At 37.2% G+C, this 21,614-nt stretch overlaps 1 protein-coding gene across 2 annotated transcripts in view; it reads right to left on the bottom strand.

Moving 5' to 3' along the window:
* Positions 1–16,101: 16,101 nt before the first annotated feature.
* ASCC3 (activating signal cointegrator 1 complex subunit 3) overlaps positions 16,102–21,614 on the bottom strand; it is a 337,355-nt gene continuing 331,842 nt past the window's right edge. For both annotated transcript variants that reach the window (XM_074397671.1, XM_003922908.4), the window contains exons 40-42: positions 19,770–19,979; positions 16,995–17,170; positions 16,102–16,899 (exon numbers count right to left, since the gene is read on the bottom strand). In XM_074397671.1, coding sequence (XP_074253772.1) covers positions 16,752–16,899; positions 16,995–17,170; positions 19,770–19,979 — 534 coding nt within the window. In that variant the 3' untranslated portion in view covers positions 16,102–16,751. The remainder of the gene's footprint in view (positions 16,900–16,994; positions 17,171–19,769; positions 19,980–21,614) is intronic.

Raw genomic sequence — 21,614 nt, 5'->3', positions numbered from 1 at the left:
CTATTTATTTATTTCATTGATGCACATGAATTGTGATATATATTCTGAGAGAGATACGGATTGCTTCTAAAAATGATTCATATAATGAAGGAATGTAATACATGATCTTTATTTTTCTTGAATAAATCTTAGGTTATGGTGAAATGGTTACTGAGGTGCTTCGACAAGCCTGACTTCCCTTTAAATTGATCACGCATTCGGTGTGCATCAAAATGAACATCACTCTAGGCTGTTCTTCATGGGGCTGTTACTATATTTGCATCTCTCATCGAAGTGGACTTTTCTTTATTTAACACTTTTATGTTTTAACAGGGGTCGTAGTGATGTTGAGGGTTCTTCGCTTCTATGGCTATAGCTAAAACTAGGAGGTCATCATTTGCTAGTTTCTCTTTTCCTATCAATATGTGATAGACAATATAAAAACATAAAGAAATATGTTTAATATAAATAACTGAGCCTGCTAAAGTGACATTATTTTGCCAAATACACTTTATGCGAGGAATAACTTTTAATGTCAGCTTCAAAAGTCTGTAAATCAAAAATAGAAGAGAATCTTTTAAGACCTTTGTCATATCATGAAGCATGCAGGCACGCTTGTTAATTCATGATGACATTTTATCCAGTCCTGTTTTGCCAGAAGAGATGATGGCAGGGCATGTTCCCATTGCTTAGGAGGTTTACAACTTCAGCTTCACCTCTGTAGTCCAAAGAGAGTAACAGGCATCTCAGGAGCCCCACCATATAGCCACGAGGCAGAGCCCACCATTCCCTGGCTCAGGAGAGCAGTATAAGGAGGGGCTTTGCATCTTGACTTTTCTTCATGTGACTACTGGAGAATGCACCTGTGAGGAAGTCTCCTACTGACTCACAAAAGAAACATCTATTGGGAAATTCTGCAGCACATCTCAGCTTAGAACAGCACAGAAGGAAAAACATGCTAACTAGGTCTACTTTTTTCAAAATCAGGACTAATTACAAGAAACTGCTACCTGTGTGCCTCAGCTTTGGATTGGAATATGCTTTGATACAGTTCCAATATCACCTACTTAGATCGGTTTTTGTAGAGAAACCCATGGTTTCACCTTGGTAGATTAAATATTGCCTTAAAAACATAAACACGTCATACTAGTGTAGACAAATCATAAATTCCTCGTGTCTAATTTATTTTGATTACTGAAGAATCTGAACTTGAATATTAGTTTGCTTTGTGATTTTTATGCAATTATAAATTATTAGCCGAGAAGTGAGAAAAAATATTTGTTGCAGCAATTTTGCTTGTAGTAGCACATATTGGAAACAAATATAAAACCTCATCAACTTAAAAATGAGTGAATAAACTATGATATATTCATACATGTAATTAAATTACAGCTGCATGTACCAACATTGATAAATGTCAACGACCATATTGAGTGACAAAAGCTTAAAAACATGCTAGATGCTGCCATATTATTTATCTATTGCAGTGCAACAAAATACTTCCAAATGTATCAGCTGAAAAGAATACAGATTTATTTCATCATAGCTTCTGTGGGGCAAGAATCCAGAAGTGGTTGCGCTGGGTCCTTCTGGCTCAGGATCTCTCACGAGGCTGCTTCCAAGCTGTCTTCCATGGCTATTTGCAGGCCTCAGTAGATCTACTTCCATGTATAGTTATGTGGGTCTTTCCACAGGGCTGCCCCATGACAAAGTGGGACATAGCAGCTGGCTTCTCTCATGATTAACCAAGAGAGAGTAGGAGAGAGAAAGAAAGTACCCAAGTGGAAATTAGTTATAAGAAGACTAATAACCTACATTTGGAAGTGACATCCCATTATATATTCTAGTCATTAGCAGTGAATCTCTAAGTTCAGCAGACTTAGAGATTGCCCACAAGTGTGAGCACAAGGAGGCATGGATCAATGGGCACCATCTTGGAGACTGCTCACCACAACTGCTGTGTATTACGTTGGGATATGCAGTATGTGAGAATACTATAAAAACATGGAACAAAATTATGTGGCAATATGAGTAACAGTTTAAAACATGTACATGGAAGATAATAATTCAGAATAAGGACTAACTCCAGAATGGAAGAAGAGAACAGTATCGTGAAAGGGTATATCAGAATATCAACTATACATCTAATGTTTTATTTATCTTTGAAAAAGTAAGTGAAAAATGTTATAATTCAATAAATGTGGCAGACAATAGAGGGCTATCCATTATGTTAATTTCTCATTTTAGATGGGTTTGAAATATTTTATAATAAAAAATAATGAGCAAATTACAAATAATTAAAACCCTTTTATGCTATTTCCTTTGGACTTGAAAGGTTGAGTTCAAGTATTTGGCAAACAGAGATGTTGGAAATGAAGGAGAAAGAAGACTGAAGCCTTTGATTACCAATTTTGCTTGGGTTTCACTTTATTGGAGGCTTGGGTGTCACAAAGGGACTACTAATCAGCTAACCAATAACTTTTTAGCGTTGTCTTAGGCTGAATGTCAGGGATGATAATTCGCCCTCATACTATGAGAAGACCTGACTCTCAACTAATTTGGGGGTGTGGGTTATGGCAAAAAAAGAAGCAGAAAGGATGTATGAATGAAAATTAGTTGTTCCACCCCATTTAATAAAATATCTAGAAACAATGATTTTCAGATCCAGCATTTAATGGCTTATTGAAGTATGATTTCAGTGGGATAAACTGGTGAAATGACCTGTAAGTTTCCTGTTTAGAAAGGTTGTTTTTACCTATATAGAACTCTGACTCCATAGTGCATTATTATCCTGAACTTTTTCATAAATTTGTGGGTGTTGTATTAGTCCGTTCTCACACTACTATAAAGACAAACACGAGACTGGGTAATTTATAAAGGAAAGAGGTTTAATTGACTCACAGTTCCACATGGCTGGGGAGGCCTCAAAAAACTTACCATCATGGCGGAAGGTGAAGGGGGAGCAAGATCCTTTTTCACATGGTGGCAGGAGAGAAGCACAAGCAAGAGAAATGTCAGATGCTTATAAAAACATCAGATCTCCTGAGAACTCACTCACTATCATGAGAACAGCATGAGGGAAACTGCCTTCATGATCCAATCACCTCCCTCCCTTGACACATAGGGATTATAGATCCCTCCTTCCACACACTGCCACATGTGGGGATTACAATCTACCATGAGATTTGGGTGGGGACACACAGCCTAACCATATCAGGTGCCATTTGTTTTTCCTGTAATTTATCATCTTTGATTCAAAGCATTTGATTTTTTTTAGTGCACTTTTTGTATTAAAGCAAAATACATATAATGCAAAATTTATTATCTTAACCATTTTTAAATATAGTTTAGTGGTATTAAGCACATTTATATTCCTGTGCAACTGTCACCACCATTTCTTGAACTCCTTTCACCTTGAAAAACTGAAACTCTTAATTGTTTAAACAATAACTCCCCATTTTCCTTCCTCCCAGGCCCTGGCACCACCATTTTAATTCTGTCTTTGTAAATTTAACTACTCATATTTGTATGAGATAATTAATATCAGTATAATCAAAGTATATTTTTCTTCTTGTGACTGGCTTATTTCCTTTAGCATAATATCCTTAAGGTGCATCCACATCATAGCATATGGCCGAATAACATTTTATTGTATAAATATACCACATTTGCTTATTCATTCATCCCTTGACAGACACTTGGGTTGCTTCTAAGGTTTAGCTAATGTGAACAATGCTGCTATGAACATTGGTATACAAATATCTCTTAAAGACCCTGCTTTCAATTTTTTTGGAATTGCTGGATCTCGTGGTAATCCTATTTATATTTTCTTGAGAAACTCCCATACGTACAGGTTTGTTACATAGGTATACAAGTACCATGGTGGTTTGTTGCACACATCAACCCATCATCTACATTAGGTATTTCTCCTAATGTTATGCCTCCCCTAACCCTTCACCCCCTGGCAGGCCCTGGTGTGTGATGTTCCCCTCCCTGTGTCCATGTGTTCTCATTGTTCAACTCCCACTTATGAGTGAGAACATGCAGTGTTTGGTTTTCTGTTCCTGTGTTAGTTTGCTGAGAATGATCGTTTCCAGCTTCATCCATGTTCCTGCAAAGGACAGGAACTCATCCCTTTTTTCATGGCAGCATAGTATTCCATGGTGCATATGTACCATGTTTTCTTTATCAAGTCTATCACTGATGGGCATTTGGGTTGGTTCCAAGTCTTTGCTATTGGGAACAGTGCTGCAACAGACATGTGTTTGCTTGTGTCTTTATAGTAGAATAATTTATAATCCTTTGGGTATGTACCCAGTAATGGGATTGCTGGGTCAAATGGTATTTCTGGTTCTAGATCCTAGAGGAATTGCCACAGTGTTCCACAATAGTTGAAGTAATTTACACTCCCACCAACAGTGTAAAAGTGTTCCTATTTCTCCACATCCTCTCCAGCTTCTGTTGTTTCCTGACTTTTTAGTGATCACCATTCTAACTGGCATGAGATGGTATCACATTGCAGTTTTTATCTGCATTTCTCTAATGACCAGTGATAACGAGCTTTTTTTCAGATGTTTGTTGGCCACATAAATGTCTTCTTTCAAGAACTGTCTGTTCATATGGGGCTGTTTGTTTTTCTTGTAAATTTGTTTAAGATATTTATAGATTCTGGATATTAGCCCTTTGTCAGATGGATAGATTGCAAAAATTTTTTCTCATTTTGTAGGTTGCCTGTTTACTCTGATGACAGTTTCTTTTCCTGTGCAGAAGCTGTTTGGTTTAATTAGATCTCATTTGTCATTTTTGGCTTTTGTTGCCATTGCTTTTGGTGTTTTAGTCATGAAGTCTTTGCCCATGCTTATGTGCTGAATGGTATTGCCTAGGTTTTCTTCTAGGGTTTTTATGGTTTTAGGTCTTAAGTTTAAGTCTTTAATCCATCTTGAGTTAATTTTTGAATAAGGTGTAAGGAAGGTGTCCTGCTCAGTTTTCTGCATATGGCTAGCCAGTAGTCCCAACATCATTTATTTTTTTCCATTGCTTGGTTTTTGTCAGATTTGTCAAAGATCAGATGGTTGTAGATGTGTCACTATTTCTGAGGCCTCTGTTCTGTTCTGTTCAGTTGGTCTATATCTCTGTTTTAGTACCAGTACCATACTATTTTGGTTATTGTAGCCTTTTAATAAAGTTTGCAGTCAGGTAGCATGATACCTTCAGCTTTGTTCTTTTTTCTTAGGATTGTCTTGGCTATACAGGCTCTTTTTGGTTCCATATGAAATTTAAAGAATTTTTTCCTCAATTCTGTGAAGAAAGTTAATGGTAGCTTGATGGGGATAGCACTGAATCTATAAATTACTTAGGGCAGTATGGCAATTTTCATGATACTGATTTTTCTATGCATGAGCATGGAATGTTTTTCCATTTGTTTGTGTCCTCTTTTATTTACTTGAGCAGTGGTTTGGGACTATGTGAAAAGATCAAACCTACGTTTCGTTGGTGTTCTTAAAAGTGATGGGGAAAATGGAACCAAGTTGTAAAACACACTTTAGGATATTATTCAGGAGAACTTCCCCAACCTAGCAAGACAGGCCAACATTTAAATTCAGGAAATACAGAGAACACCATAAAGATACTCCTCTAGAAGAGCAACCCCAAGACACATTCACCAGATTCACTAATTCACATTCATCAGATTCACCAAGATTGAAATAAAGGACAAAATGTTAAGAGCAGCAGGAGAGAAAGGTTGAGTTACCCACAAAGGGAAGCCCATCAGACTAACAGCCGATCTCTCTGCAGAAATGTTACAAGCCAGAAGAAAGTGGGGGTCAGTGATCAACATTCTTAAAGAAAATAATTTTCAACCCAGAATTTCATATCCAGCCATACTAAGCTTCATAAGCAAGGACAAATAAAAACCATTACAGACAAGCAAATGCTGAGAGATTTTGTCACCACCAGGCCTGCCTTATAAGAGCTCTTGAAGGAAGCACTAAACATGGAAAGGAAAAACTGGTACCAGCCACTGCAAAAACATATCAAATTGTAAAGACCATAGACAATATGAGGAAACTGCATCAACTAATGGGCAAAACAACCTGCTAGCATCATAATGATATGACCAAATTCACACATAATAATATTAACCTTTAGTGTAAATGGGCTAAATGTCCCAATTAAAAGAGACAGACGGCAAACTGGATAAAGATTCAATACCCATTGGTGTGCTGTATTCAGGAGACCATCTCACATGCAAAGACACATGTAGGCTCAAAATAAAGGGATGGAGAAACATTTACCAAGCAAATGAAAAGAAAAAAAAAAGCAGGGGTTGCAATCCTAGTCTCTGATAAAACAGACTTTAAACCAACAAAGATCAAAATAGACAAAGAAGGGCATTACATAATAGTAATGGGATCAATGCAACAAGAAGAGCTAACTATTCTAAACATATATGCACCCAATACAGAAATACCCAGATTCACAGAGCAAGTTCTTAGAGACCTACAGAGACTTAAGACTCCCACACAATGGCCGGGCGCGGTGGCTCAAGCCTGTAATCCCAGCACTTTGGGAGGCCGAGGCGGGTGGATCACGAGGTCGAGAGTTCGAGACCATCCTGGTAGACATGGTGAAACCCCGTCTCTACTAAAAATACAAAAAATTAGCTGGGCATGGTGGCGCGTGCCTGTAATCCCAGCTACTTGGGAGGCTGAGGCAGGAGAATTGCCTGAACCCAGGAGGCGGAGGTTGCGGTGAGCCGAGATCGCGCCATTGCGCTCCAGCCTGGGTAACAAGAGCAAAACTCCGTCTCAAAAAAAAAAAAAAAAAAGACTCCCACACAATAATAGTGAGAGATATTAACACCCCACTGTCAATATTAGGCAAATTAATGAGACACAGAATATTAACAAGGATATTCAGGACTTGAACTCAGCTCTGGACCAAGTGGAACTAATAGAAAGCTACAGAACTCTCCACCCCAAATCAACAGAATATACATTCTTCTCAGCACCACATCACACTTATTCTAAAATTGACCACATAATTGGAAGTAAAATACTCCTCAGCAAATGCAAAAGAATGGAAATCATAACAGTCTCTCAGACCACAGTGCAATCAAATTAGAACTGAGGATTAAGAAACTTGTTACATTATCTTTATCTGATTTTTTAAAAAAGTTTTTATTCTGAAGAAATTTTTCCAGGTTTTTTTATTGTTGTAATTGGTAAAGTCTTTCTGATTCCCTTTTTAGCTGTTTTCCGAAAGCAAGCATTTCTTTTCTGATTGCCGACTCATGGATTCGTTGAAATGCACATGCAGATTGCATCTGTGTGAACAGTTAGTTATTTTAAATATGTCAGGATTGTCCCTAGAAGATTTCCTAAATAAAAGCTGATTCCAATCAATTTACTTAAATTCATTCTGAATTACCTCAGACTCTGTCTTTAACACATTCAATATTTATGCAATGCATCCTCATGAGTGTTTCAAATATATTGTTTGGGGATGGGATGAAGCATCAAAAAATAATTAACACAGTGGGCAAAGATAACAAAATGACAAAACTGAAATAGAGGATGCAGATGTACAATCATTTTCGGTATGAAAAGTAACAATCAATTGAGAGTAAATCATTCTGGGTTGGATTGCTGCAAACAGCAGCAGGTCTGATGTTATGAGTTGTAGCATTTTATAAGATGGACAGAAGCCAGGATCATCACTGTGGTATATTACATGATGTGGGTACAGTTATGTTTCTATAATTGATTAGAATTGTCCACGGAGAATGTTCTTTGCTGCAATCCAAGGATTTCTTCGATGTTTCAGTTTCTCTAAAGGCCACTTGTAGGGTAATGTGTTTTTAGGGGAATGCATTTTTCTAAAGGCTCAGGAAATAAGATTGAGGTTTTACTAAGATGTCTATATTATTCTCTGTTTCTGGTAATGACAGCCCTGTATTAGAAGCCACTAGCCTAATTTTTTCTCCTTATTTTTTGGTTAGAATTAGGTTTCAGAAGTTGAATAAAATCATACTGTAAAAATAGTTGCTTCTGAAAGAAAAATCAGATATTTGCTTTTAAAAGGAAAGGGTTTAGGTTTTTACTGAATATATTTAAATTGATTTTCATGCTTATACAAGCGTGAGAGCAACATGACTCCCAGAAAGATTAGACAGAATGGATATTACTTGCAGTCTTAAGGAAAGTGCATTAATAATTTTAAAGAACATTACAAAATTTGCTTAAAATTTTCATTTTACTCTGGGTACAACATACCTTATGATCCAAACACTGAGAGTATAAGTTGCCTCCACTCTTACTCTAAAAAATTGTTCTGCTTCCAGAGTGATCCATTTCTGATTATTTGGATATAAAAAATGGTCCCTAGCAAGGTTCTAAAGTTTGTCCTTAGAACCCAGAGGGGTAGTAATAAAGCAGTCACACTTCACCTCTATTGTCTGGATATCCTAGGTGCCCTTTACTGTCCATCAGAACATGTTCCCAGAAAGTGCTCTCAGAAGTAGTTCACATTCCCATGTGAGTGCTGAGCTATACCTGAAAATGTACATGTATTTTGCATTTTGACAGGTGGGAATCCTGTGGCAAAAAAGGAATGGAACACAAATCTCCCTCTGGGCACAACAATTTTTCCATTTGGGGTTGGGGTAGAGATGGTGAGGTAGGGCTCTTAGCTTACTGCCCCACTGACACATAAAATAAATTCTGAGGATGAGTTTGTTTGCCATTTATCATATTAGACTTCCATTTACATTATAGTCACTCTTTATAGTTCTTTATCATTTTCTAAGCATTTTCACATAAATGATTCATTCAACAAAACTGATTAAACATTTGCTGTGTGCTAGATGCTGTGTGTACAGGAACGATATTCACTGCCCTTCTTATCATGATGGAGGCAATGACTTTGATAGAAGCCTGGGGAGGGGATAACTCTGTTTTTAGAGGTGAGGAAATGGGAACAGAAAAAAGTTGATCAGTTAACATTGTCCTAAATCTTACAAAAATGCGGCTGAATCACCAAATACAGCACATGGTGAGGTAGTATTTCAGAACCTCATTAAAAAAGAAGCAATATCAAGCCAGGCATGGTGGTGTGGCATGTGCCTGTGTCCCAGCTACACAGGAGTCTGAGGTGGGAGGATTGGTTGAGCGGGAGGTTGAGGCTGCAGTTAACTGTGACTGCCCCACTGCACTACTCCAGCCCGGGCAACAGAGCAAGACTGTCCCCCACCAAAAAAAAAAAAAAGAAAGAAAAGAAAGAAAATAGAAGTCAAAACCCTAAACTGCTTCTCTTGATACAGCAAACCCAGCTAAAAAACAAAATTTATTCCTTCCAGATCTCTGGAAGGAAATTGGGTTCTAATAGGCAAAAGATCATATTTTCTGATCATAATTACCAGTAAAGGAAAACAGGTAGAGATGCACATTCCTGGTAGATGACCTGTAATTAGGCCATTTTTGAATGTACTTGAGAATAATTGAAAGCTCATTTGAAGTTACTGGCATTCTTTGTTAAAACTGCTATTAGACACTTCCATGCAATATCAATTTCAGACATTTAAAGAAGTATGCAAGGATGATGGGTTTCCAATGTGTTCTGGAGCCCGGTGGAAAGAGACAGCTATGTTGAGGCAGATCATGTTTGATAAATAAAGATCTCCACTGGCAGCTTGCTTGTTCATTATTTTATAATGTGTTGTGAAGATTTTGTATTTTTTTTCTCTCATATCAATCCAAACTTTCTCTTCTGTAATTTAAACATACCTTATTTTTTTGGTGGTCCACTCTGGTGACATTTAAAAAAAAATAATAACCCATGCAAGCAATTTGAGTAAAAAGCAGTCACAAACCTAGAACTTACACATTCAAATAAATTGAGTCCTTTTAGGTGAATAAACTTTTAGGTGCACTTCTGGAGAAAATGCATCAATCCTGATGTGTTGACATAAAAAACATTTTTAGAACCTTTTGATTACCGTTAGTGTCATCATAAGAAAAGCTGTTTCATTTTTTATGGTAGTCAGTATTATTCAGTGTTATTAGCTGTCTCAGGAATTATTTGGTTATTTCAGGATCTTCATTCATCCCTCAAAGGAATAACATTTGGCATTTTCTAGGCCTTTTAGAAAAATGAATCATCAGCTGCAGGTAGTTCCAAAACCAGCTAGAGTGATCTTCTACATCCTGGAAAGTACAGTTCTCTGAGGCCAAGAGCCAGACACACTTGGGATGGAAGCTCACACATGAAATTCATCTTAGGGCCGGGCGCGGTGGCTCAAGCCTGTAATCCCAGCACTTTGGGAGGCCGAGGCGGGTGGATCACGAGGTCAAGAAATCGAGACCATCCTGGTCAACATGGTGAAACCCCGTCTCTACTAAAAATACAAAAAAAAATTAGCTGGGCGTGGTGGCGCATGCCTGTAATCCCAGCTACTCAGGAGGCTGAGGCAGGAGAATTGCCTGAACCCAGGAGGCGGAGGTTGCAGTGAGCCAAGATTGTGCCATTGCACTCCAGCCTGGGTAACAAGAGCGAAACTCCGTCTCAAAAAAAAAAAAAAAAAAAAAAAAAAAAAAAAAAAAAAAGAAATTCATCTTAGATCAGCTCTGAATCCTTAATCATTAAAAACTCCTTCCAGTACAACTTGGAACCAAAAAGTATGATCATTCAAGGTGACTATACTTGTTTTCAATGGGCAAGAGTGCACTTGATTAAAGTTTCCTAATACTGTGTCTATAAGTTAACCATTCCATGGAGACTTCCTGAAGAACATGATGGACTATAGATCAAACCATGTTGGTTGAGTAGAATCATAGCACCTCCTTCGAATTAAAATTTCTTTGAATCCCCCAAACCCATGTTTTCTTACTTGTTACTTTTATTACTTGTGTGTCCTTGATTTTACGGGACTTGCTAAGCCGTGTAGATGCCACTCCTGCCTCAGTATCCCAAGTAGCTGGAATTACAGGTATAAGCCACTATGCCCAGCTAATTTTGTCTTTTTAGTGCATTTTAAACAAATTCTCCAAATCATAGGGCAACTGAAGAATAACAAGACAAATTTGAGTATCCATTCAAATGTGGCTGTCTTTTTAGCCAAAAGCTTGACCTTGGGTCAGCCTGGATCTAATATCTGAATAGCACCCCTGCAAGATCTTTCTCAAATTGGAATGCAAAGCCTTGGGAAGAATATTCAACAAAATAGAATCCCTGAAACTTCATTTAAAGACCTCAAATTTGAACTTTATTTTTCAGAATTAGTATATAATGCTCCATGATGAAAAGTGAAAGGACTGAAGCTGAAATTGTGGGACTAAATCTTTCCAGAACTCATTATACCTGTCCTTCATTGCTTAAAAAAGAGGCTTCCAGGACAACCTGGACTCAGCTATCATTTTCAGCATTTTCGAGTACCTGAAAATAATACAACTAATACTTACTAAACTCAAAATGTTTTTATCTTCTGTGTTGCTTAGACTTAGAATTTATATTTCTGAAGTCAGAGAAAGAAAGCTAATCCAAGGACTTAATACATATCTCTGAAGCCAAATTCTATATTCAGTAATACTCAATTGAAAGATATAAAACTTAATTCAGGTTTTTAAGAAGGTAGCTCATGAAATAATTTCTGCCTACTCATTTTGTATTATTTCTAAAGACAGAAGGCCCAAAATTATTATCACTCTATATTCGTAACCATACAGTCATCCTATCTGGGGGTCTTTTCACTGTAAATAGCAGCAGTGATGGAGGGAAGGAAAGACTCTGGTGAGAGGGAGACAGCTAAACTTCAAGTGAGAAAGATTCTATGATCATTGGAAGTTTTAAAATATCTGTAATACCTAAGATCCATTACTATACAAAACTCCAATTTTCCTTTTCCATAAGGAATAACAATCATCATCATAAAACTACCAATTAACTTAAGTATACCTTTCCTATTGACAAAAGATACAAGACAGTGGTTAGCACCCTGCTTTTGGTGAGTGTGAGAGGTGTAATCCCTAGAAGAATAGGTGGTTAACGGTGTGTGTGTGTTGGTGGAGGTGGGGGGGGGGGTAGTTTGTAATTCCCATGTGCCTCTGTGTTCATTTAGTCATTCAAAAAATATTTATTGAGCGACCATATGCCAGGAAATGTAGGTACTTCTTTGTGGCAGTGAACAAAAGTGACAAAAATCCCTGCTTTCCTGAAGCACAGTCGGAAGACAGTAATAATAAACCAACACACATTTTCATAGTGTTGAAAGAGAAAAAACAAACAGGAGAGGGAGATAGGTCTGGTGGGTTTGCCATTTAAAATAAGATGGTAAGACATATGGGTATTAGGGGCAACAGTCATCCAAATGAGGGAGAATGTGAATAAGAATGGCAAAGCCCTTTGCGTTCAACAAGCAGGGAGGTGACTCCTGTGGTTGGTGTGTAGCAAGCAGGAGGGTCAGAAGGTAATGAGGGGAGAAGGCAGCACTGTGCAGGACCTTGTAGGTACTGTAAAGATTTCAGCTTTTATTGTGAGATGGAAAGGCACTAGAAGCTTTTGAGCAGAGTGAACTCATGATCAGACCTATGTTTTAAAAACTAATTGTGTAAAAATTGAAAAGGTGCAAGAGTAGCAGCAGAGGCCAGCCAGGAGGTGGAGTGGAAAAGGTGGCTGGATTTCAGGTACATTTCAAAGGTAGAGCTGAAAAGGTTTGCTGATAGGTTAGCTGTAGATCAACGTTTTGTAATTAAATTTCTATTAGATTAGAAAAGTAGAGTCAGTAATGACTCAAAGTTTTGGTCCTGAGCAACTGGAGGTATGTGTGGAGCATGTGCTTGGGAAGTGATGCATAATTTTCTAAGGCTAATGGATTAAATCGTGAGAAGGGGCAGTCAAAATTTGAGGGAGGAGGTCAATCTTGTATATTTAGACTTTATTTTGTTGTTGATGTAAAGGGAAGAGAAGACAGATGATTTTTGGTGACTGAATATCCCACCACTGTATCCTCTTCCCATCAAAGCCAGCAGTGGGATTTTAAAGTATGAGAAGGACTCCTTATTCACATCAAGGAAATATGTAGCTTCCCTCTTTAAATTTTCTTATTACTGGGGCTGAAGGATCCCCACACTTAATCTCCTGTGTTTTCGTGTCAGGGGTCATGGGGATGTAAAGTTTGTTTGTGACAGTTGAATTCCTGTTGTTTCTAAATGTAACAAGGGAAGGCCTGTTAGCAAGGGAACTGGAATCCGTCTTGCCTTGAGTAAGATTAAGGACAACCCAAATATTGTGGGAAATGTGTGAGGAGTTTTAGTTTTTAGCTTGATGGTGGTAATGGTGGGGATAAGGGCAAATGCATATATTTGTATGTGCTCCGGAATGAGGGTTGCAGGGGAGAACATTGAAACGAAACAAGCTGATTCTTACCAATTCCTGTCTGCTCTATCGTCATCTTCCTCAATGCAGGTGATAACACTGGATCTTTGCTGAATGAAGCCTGTAGAATCACTTTCTTCATTCACTGCCTCTCCTTTCTTATTGCCCACTCTGGCCCTTACCTCCTGAAATCTCAGCTTCTTCTCTTTCTATTTAGCTAAACTTACTCTTTACAATCATCTATAATCCACTGCTCCCAAAGTCAGGAGCCTTAGACTTGGTTCTCACTTCCCTGACCTCTTGGCAGTATTTAGCGCCCACCACCCACCACAGACACGGACGCATGCCCTGCTGGGCTCCTGGCTGTCTCCTCTCTGCACTGGCTGTCTGTTCTACTCTCAGAATGTTATTTGTCATAACCTCTTCTGGTCCTTCCTGACTCCTTACTGTAGTTAGATTTTGAATGTTTCCTTGGCTTTTCTGTTACACTTTCTTGCTTGGTCATATCATCTCTACATCTAGGCCAGATTAATTTTCATAAAGAAAGCTCCCACACAGTCAAACCCTGACCTCTGGTGACTTGCCAAGAAATTCAACTCTATTCACATAAGAGTTACAGTCTTTACTCTCTAATTCACAGTCACTTCACAGACTCCCCTTTTTCTTGCCTATTGATCCCTTTCATGTCTCTGAGAATGCAGACCTAGCCGCTCTAGGCTAGGCTAGCTCCAAACCTTGTTAATACTATTCTACCTGGAAGGTCCTCCTTCGTCTGTGCCTTCCCAATTCTAAGCACCTTAAAAACAGCCTAAATGTCTCTTCGTGATTTTTCTAAGTAATATTTTACTTCTGAACTCCCATAGCATTTCCCCCCATCACTAGTATCACTTCAATTACTTTTTTATTATAATTATGAAAATCTTTTCATCCCCAGGCTACCCTTTTTGAAAGCAGGATATGTTTCTGATTCACGTGGGTATCAGATTACGCAACACAGTGCCTAAAAAAAAATATTTGATGGAAACTTCAATTATTTTGAGTTGATAAACTCCAAAGAAATATGAAATGACCTGCCATGAAATCAGAGTTGTACAGTGTAACAGCCAGTCCAGAGGTGCATGATCTGAGATAAGTGGGCTATGGGTACATCACTTAAGAAAGCACTTTATGATAGAGCCCACTGAAGCTTTTTTTATCATAGTATTTCTCCCCACAAAAACAAAATCCCCCTAAAAAACTTTAGAACAAATGCATTTTCTCAATATCAGGATTTGGAATTATTTTAAATAGTGGCAAAATTCTTGGCCAGTTATGAGAAGTTAATGACTTGCAGATCTGAAAATAGTAGTACTAATCTGATTATGTTGGCATATATCATAAGACACATTTAACACTAAAATTTTTGTTGAGTAATAAGTGTGGATAAAGTTGTAGATAGGCTTGGCATGGTGGCTCACACCTGTAATCCCAGCACCTTGGGAGGCTGAGAAGGGTGTATCACCTGAAGTCGGGAGTTTGAGACCAGCCTGACCAACACGGAAAACCCCCGTCTCTACTAAAAAGACAAAACTAGCAGGGCATAGTGGCTCATACCTGTAATTCCAGCTACACAGGAGATTGAGGCAGGAGAATCGCTTGAACCCCGGAGGCGGAGGTTGCAGTGAGCCAAGATTGCGGCATCGCACTCCAGCCTGGGAAACAAGAGCAAAACTCCATCTCAAAAAAAAAAGTAGATAAATGGTATGGTCACTCATTGGAATAAGATTAAATTTTTCACGTTATTTTTCTTCTATTGGGTACAACAGAAATACTTACTTACTGTTCCTATGTCCTGTGTCATATGTCTAGTAAAGGAGACTCCCCAACTCCCCAAGTCTGCTTGCTCTCTAATAAAAAGGAATGATGTTGGTAAACATGAAATCAGTGAGATTATTTCCCCTCAGGTTTCTGTATGGACTGGTGATTGTTATCTATATATCTATACATAATCTTCATTTTTTTTTACTTCCACTAAAACAGTGGTTAAGATATGAATTTCAATTAGAAAATAAACTTTGCCAAAGTAAAAACAGAGCGAACTCTTTATATGAAGTACATTTCTGAGACTATAGAGTCCTTGGGACACCTCATCTTCACTATACTTGGTTTGCTCACAATAGTTACTTAGATTTAATTTTGGGAAGTGAATGCCTGGTTCCCCACAATCTATTTTTAATTCTTCTACTTTTTTATTTAAGCATGGAAAAGGATATACACAAGCAATAGGTTCCAATTTCAGAAACACTTAAATTCTAGTACTTGTAACAATTACACTGGAAAATGTTTTAAAACAATTCATTTTAGGGCTAAAAAATCTGAAATTATTTCACAAAGAATTTCATTCCACTAGAATGCATATTATATAAACATTGAATTTTAACAAGTTTTTAGTTTGAAAAAGTCTTTTTCAAGATGGAATTTTTTGGGATATAGAGAAATTTTCTTTATTACAGGTGAAAACCTACCCAGAGGGGTCAAAATTTTCTGTCTCAGACTTGTCCTGGAGAGCATAAATACAAAGAACTGTATTATATAATCTGTACATGTTACAACATGAATTAGATTATACTTCTCTCCTTGTGTAAATAAATATGTCAGAAAGATAATGGAAATAAAACCTTGAAGTAGAAGGGAAAGAAAAGAAGAACAGTTGAGTAAGGGTATATTATGGAAAGGAAGCAGAAGAAAACATTGAGTCAGCTTGTCTTGAAGTAGCACTCTATATGTTTTAATTCCCAGGTAACCGCATCTACATTTTCTAAGATCAATATATTCTGTTTTCTTTGTTATCATCGTTAGGCTCAATAATATAATTTTACATCATATATTATTACAACATTTATGACTATAAGAAATTCTTGAAGCTACTTCTACATGTGATCATATCAAAGTATAAATTTTCCTAACAAGACCTACTGTGTATCACCTTACAGATTTATATTTACGTTTTATGCAGCAGAGTTAGAAATCTGTTACATGTCCTAACACTGCCACATCTCAAAGTAGTTTTCCTTAAAAAAGAAAAAGCAGCCAAAACTCATGTAAACAGTACATGGCGAGATGTAAAATTTGATTGAGAGCTCTGAAATATCATCTCAAATATACACAAATTAAAATGCTTTTTCATATTACATATCAAGAAATGCATGAAGATAATGTTATAAAAGGCAACATTTGTTAAAAGGCCACTGTGGTTAACTTTATGTTGCTGGAGTCAATACTGCAGCCACTGTCAATTTCCTGGATGGTTGAGGTTAGAAGTTGATCCTTTCAAGGCAAACATCAAGTAATTCGATGTTGTCTAGATGACTGAACAGCCAGAATTCTTAGCCGCTCCTTTCAAATAGATTGTTTAGGTCAGGTTACTCTACTGCCAGGTCAGTTAGGGCATCAGAGACCTCAGTGTTAACCTGTGCAGAAAGACTCGCTTGTGTAACATTGAGATAGATGTCATACTGCTGGTCCAGGCCAAGGTAGCAGTCACTCATGAAATATAGTGTGTAGATATACCTACAGTATAAAAATAGAATAAAAATGTAAAACCACTTTTGTAATCACAACCATATTTAATTCTTTCAGAACTTCAGTAGTAGGATTTTTCTTACCTTCCAGGTATTTCAGGGGTATAAAAAGAAAGGGAAACAATCTGATGATTTCGAATATATGCTACTCTTTTCAAAGCAATAAGTTCTCTCTTGTCTACTTCTCCTAATATCAAAAACCATCCTTCATCTTTTGATTTGGGAAATCGAGGAGTAACTGCAGAGCTCTCTGGCTTTCCCTGTAAACCAGAAAAAAAGATACAACATTAAAAATATCTAGACTTTCTAAGCCACTTGGTTGTAGTTAAGAGGCTATGTTGTCTTACTTGAAGGCCATACATCAACATAGTTCAGCATATCTATCTGAGATGTTTTAAATTTTCTTCCATACTGGTTTGGTGTCTGTGACATGCTGTTATCTAACTTACTTCAAGATTCTCTGAGCATATTATAGACATTAGTTTGTGGCTATAACTATCAGAGTATTTGGCCAGTTAGAATAAAAAGCTCTGGATATTGACATCAAATCAGCAAATTCTCATGCTATTCCTACAGTTAACTTTAATATCACATTTGTAGTTTAACAAATTGAGACATAACCATGTTAACCAAATCTTTCAAAACCTTATTCACAAGAAACTGATGCTTAAGAAAGCAAACAAACAAATATACAAAGCCATCAAGACTAGACTCTGGACCTCAAAATGATGAGTACTATGTCAAATACATACTTTTCTCCTCATCCAAGAACAAAAACTCATGTAAGAAAGTATACATTCTAATATGGTAATATTAAATAATCCCTTCTCTGAGAAATGGGAAATTTTAAGTCAAGAAATTTGTAAAATATATTAATCACTACAATCTAAGATTAGATATAAACATAATCATAACATTTGAGGTCTTTATTTTAGATCAATTTTTATAAAGTGCAAGATTATTCTAATGATTTTTTAAGACAATAACTTTATAGCATAAAGTATACTAATAATGATATATTCTCAGACTTCACTCAGTATTCTGGAGGGAGATGTTTCACTTATGGTATTTCAAAAGAAGATCAGAGAGTAATATATTTTTGCAGCATTCAGAAACAAAAGTTAGAGTTTTTCTGGCATGATTAAATCTAACTTTTAAGTGAAATATTAAGGTAAAGAAAACAGTTTTCCCTCATGATTTTATCTTTATGATTATTGCTCTTTTTATGATTACTACTATTATTAGTTTATAATGATTACTTTTTTTGTAAGTTGCAACAGATTAAGTTATCTAAAAAATGCTCATACTGCTGGGCGCAGTGGCTCATGCCTGTAATCCCAACACTTTGAGAGGCCAAGGCAGGTGGATCACCTGAGGTCAGGAGTTCGAGAAAAGCCATGCCAACATAATACAAAAAATTAGCTGGGTATGGTGGTGGGAACCTGTAATCCTAGTTACTCAGGATACTGAGGCAGGAGATCACTTGAACCTGAGAGGCAGAGGTTGCAGGAAGCTGATGTTGTGCCCTTGCCCTCGAGCCTGGGCAAAATGAGTGAATGTCTCAAACAAACACATGCTCTTATTAAGGTTGGGTGCAGTGGCTCATGCATGTAATCCCAGCACTTTGGGAGGCAGAGGTGGGCAGATCATTTGAAGTCAGGAGTTCAAGATAAACCTGGTAAACATGGTAAAACCCCATCTCTAGTAAAAATATAAAAAATTAGCTGGGTGTAATGGCATACGCCTATAATCTCAGCTACTCAGGAGGCTGAAGCAGGAGAACTGCTTGAACCTGGGAGGCGGAGGTTGCAGTAAGACAAGCCTGGGAGACACAGTGAAACTCCGTCTCAAAAAAAAAAAAAAAAAAAAGCCCATATTAAAGCCTCTGAAATTCCAGAGGCTAATCAGCTCATACTTATACTGACAGATTTTTAGAATTAGAAATCAAATGAGATGATACTTGAAGGTACAATACTGAAAGAATATCTTAACAATAAAAAGTTACTGATCATTTTGTGTGTGAGAACAGAAGGGACAATACTAATGAACTACAGTTTCACCCTGATGGCTTAGTCAAGATACAGGAAAGGCCTGAATCCACTGGGCCAAAAAGAAGACAAATTCTTTCTTATTTTAATTATTATGGCACTAAAAACCAATCTGCCCACATGCTGTGTACTAATATTCTTAGAGGACCGGATAATTAATTTTGGTGTCAGACGCAACAGAAAAGAGCATAGCAATCTAAAATAAAAATACTGTACAGTTTTGGCCCGTATGAACATTGACAAAGCTTGCCTATGCATTATAATAAAGGACACAGGCAGATGTGGCAACTGAGGCTCAGAAAAGCTTAACATCTCATTCAAATTCACAGAGCTAAGTGGTAAAGATTCAGTCTCATCTACATCTAGCTTAATGTGGTTCCTGTATGCCAAAGTGCCTCTAGGGCAGTACTGCTCAAGCTTTAATGCCCTTAAAAGTCACCTGGGCATTGAGTGACCGTATAGATTTTGAGATCCCTCCCCTTGAGGTTCTGATTCAGCCAGTCTGGAGTGGAGCCAAGGAATGTGCACTTTAAAAGGCACTTCAGGAAATTCTGCTGGACTGAGTCTGTATACCATACTTTGAGAATAGTACTCTAGGCAATATATTCTTATGCAAGTTAGATTTTCTGGTGCTGAAAAATGGCACATAAGAACTCACGAATTTCAAAAGACTAACTCTTGCTGCTTAAGACCAGTTGAGAAAGCAGGATTCATGAATGACACGGGCACATTAGTCACATAACAGATATGTGTGGTGGCGCATGCTGGTATTTGGTGTGAAATATTTGAGAATGGAAACCAAACACTATACCTTGTGGAACCCAAAGTGGACTCTCTGCAAGCTGACTTGAAGCACATACTCTTGGTCAGCATGCAATTTGATCCATTTGTTGTCATCTCGTTTGTCCGCAGTCAGAGTTGAGACAGAGAGTTCATTATGTCCTTCAACTAAGTCATCCCAGGAGCCTTTAACACTTATGCCAACATTTATCACTGGCAAGTGAGATAAGAAATTCCATGCCTAAATAAAAAAAGAAAAGAAAAATAATAGAGGAATAGTTTATATGAAAGGCAATGATCAACTAAGAAATAGTGTGCTTTTAGAAAAAAAATCAACATTTTAATGTTGGGATTAATTCTGAATTCAATGTAGTTGTAGGAAATAACAGAGACATTCTGTGGACCATTTACCCAGTCTCCTCCAAAGGTAGTATTTTTCAAAACTACAGTACTTATCACAACTAGGATATCGACATTAATATAATCCACTGATTTTGTTCAGATTTCCCCAGTTTTTCTTGTACTTGTGTGTATATGCATGTATGTGTAAAAATAATGTGCTTTTAGTCTTTTTAATATCTTTGTATAAATAATTATGAGATAATATCATTAAACTTGTGATTCCTTTATAGTAAATCCTTTCTGATATTGAGCAGCTGTTGACCAAATTTAAAAAAAGCAAGTTAAAAAATGTTGTTGAACTGGTTTGTTTTAGAGAAGCAGCTATTCAGATATTCATGTGACTTCTAAGATGGAAAGCATTACTTGGAGATATAAGGGAAACCTGAAAAAAATTCTGTAATGCAATTATTGATGTTAGTATTCTCCACTGACCACTTATTGTACATATTTTTGGCCCATACTTCACATTTGTCCTATTTATTCTGAAAACAAATTTTCTTTATATTCTATATATTATAAATAATTCTGTAAGTCTAGGGTTCCTTCTAGAAACAAGTATGAATTTTTGGCCTCATCATGCTGAGAATACCAATTAAAATGACACATTTAAAGATTTTTTACTCAATTTTATACTTGCTCTTGAAGTGGGAAGATATTTGTGAAAAATCAGTATTCAAACAGCAAGTCCTCACCCATGTTGCGTAAGTGACTACCTAGGTCTACAGAAAAGATGTAACAAAAGAAACATGAGGTCATCTTTTTCTAACATACCCAATTATATGGCAATATCACCATCAGTGAAGAAAACACAATACATTGGCTTTTTAAAAAAATCTGTTGTTGCGCCGGGCGCGGTGGCTCAAGCCTGTAATCCCAGCACTTTGGGAGGCCGAGGCGGGTGGATCACGAGGTGGAGAGATCGAGACCATCCTGGTCAACATGGTGAAACCCCGTCTCTACTAAAAAAGTGCAAAAAATTAGCTGGGCATGGTGGCACGTGCCTGTAATCCCAGCTACTCAGGAGGCTGAGGAAGGAGAATTGCCTGAGCCCAGGAGGCGGAGGTTGCGGTGAGCCGAGATTGCGCCATTGCACTCCAGCCTGGGTAACAAGGGCGAAACTCCGTCTCAAAAAAAAAAAAAAAATCTGTTGTTACCTTCCAAGTTAGTTTTTAAAAGTATATGGTACCTTAATTTTGGTTTTCCTTTTATTCCTTTAATACATACCATAGATTTCCTTATAGGAATTGATTTTTTTAGGGCTGCTGAGTATACCTAATTAAAATGAAGTAGCCATGATGAACCAAACTACCCCCCTTAGGAATAAAAAATATATAAATTCAATACAAATTTTCAATTCAACTCCAATTCTGTAACTTGCCTTATGAATCTCAAATTATGTCTTGAACTAGATTTTGAAATAGTCAAGCCACAGATTGTGCTTCAAGTACAAATGATGGTCTTTCCCCTGCTAGAA

The sequence above is a fragment of the Saimiri boliviensis genome, chromosome 4, assembly GCF_048565385.1.
Source record: "Saimiri boliviensis isolate mSaiBol1 chromosome 4, mSaiBol1.pri, whole genome shotgun sequence".
NCBI lineage: Eukaryota > Metazoa > Chordata > Mammalia > Primates > Cebidae > Saimiri > Saimiri boliviensis.
This window is presented reverse-complemented; position numbering and strand designations above follow the sequence as displayed.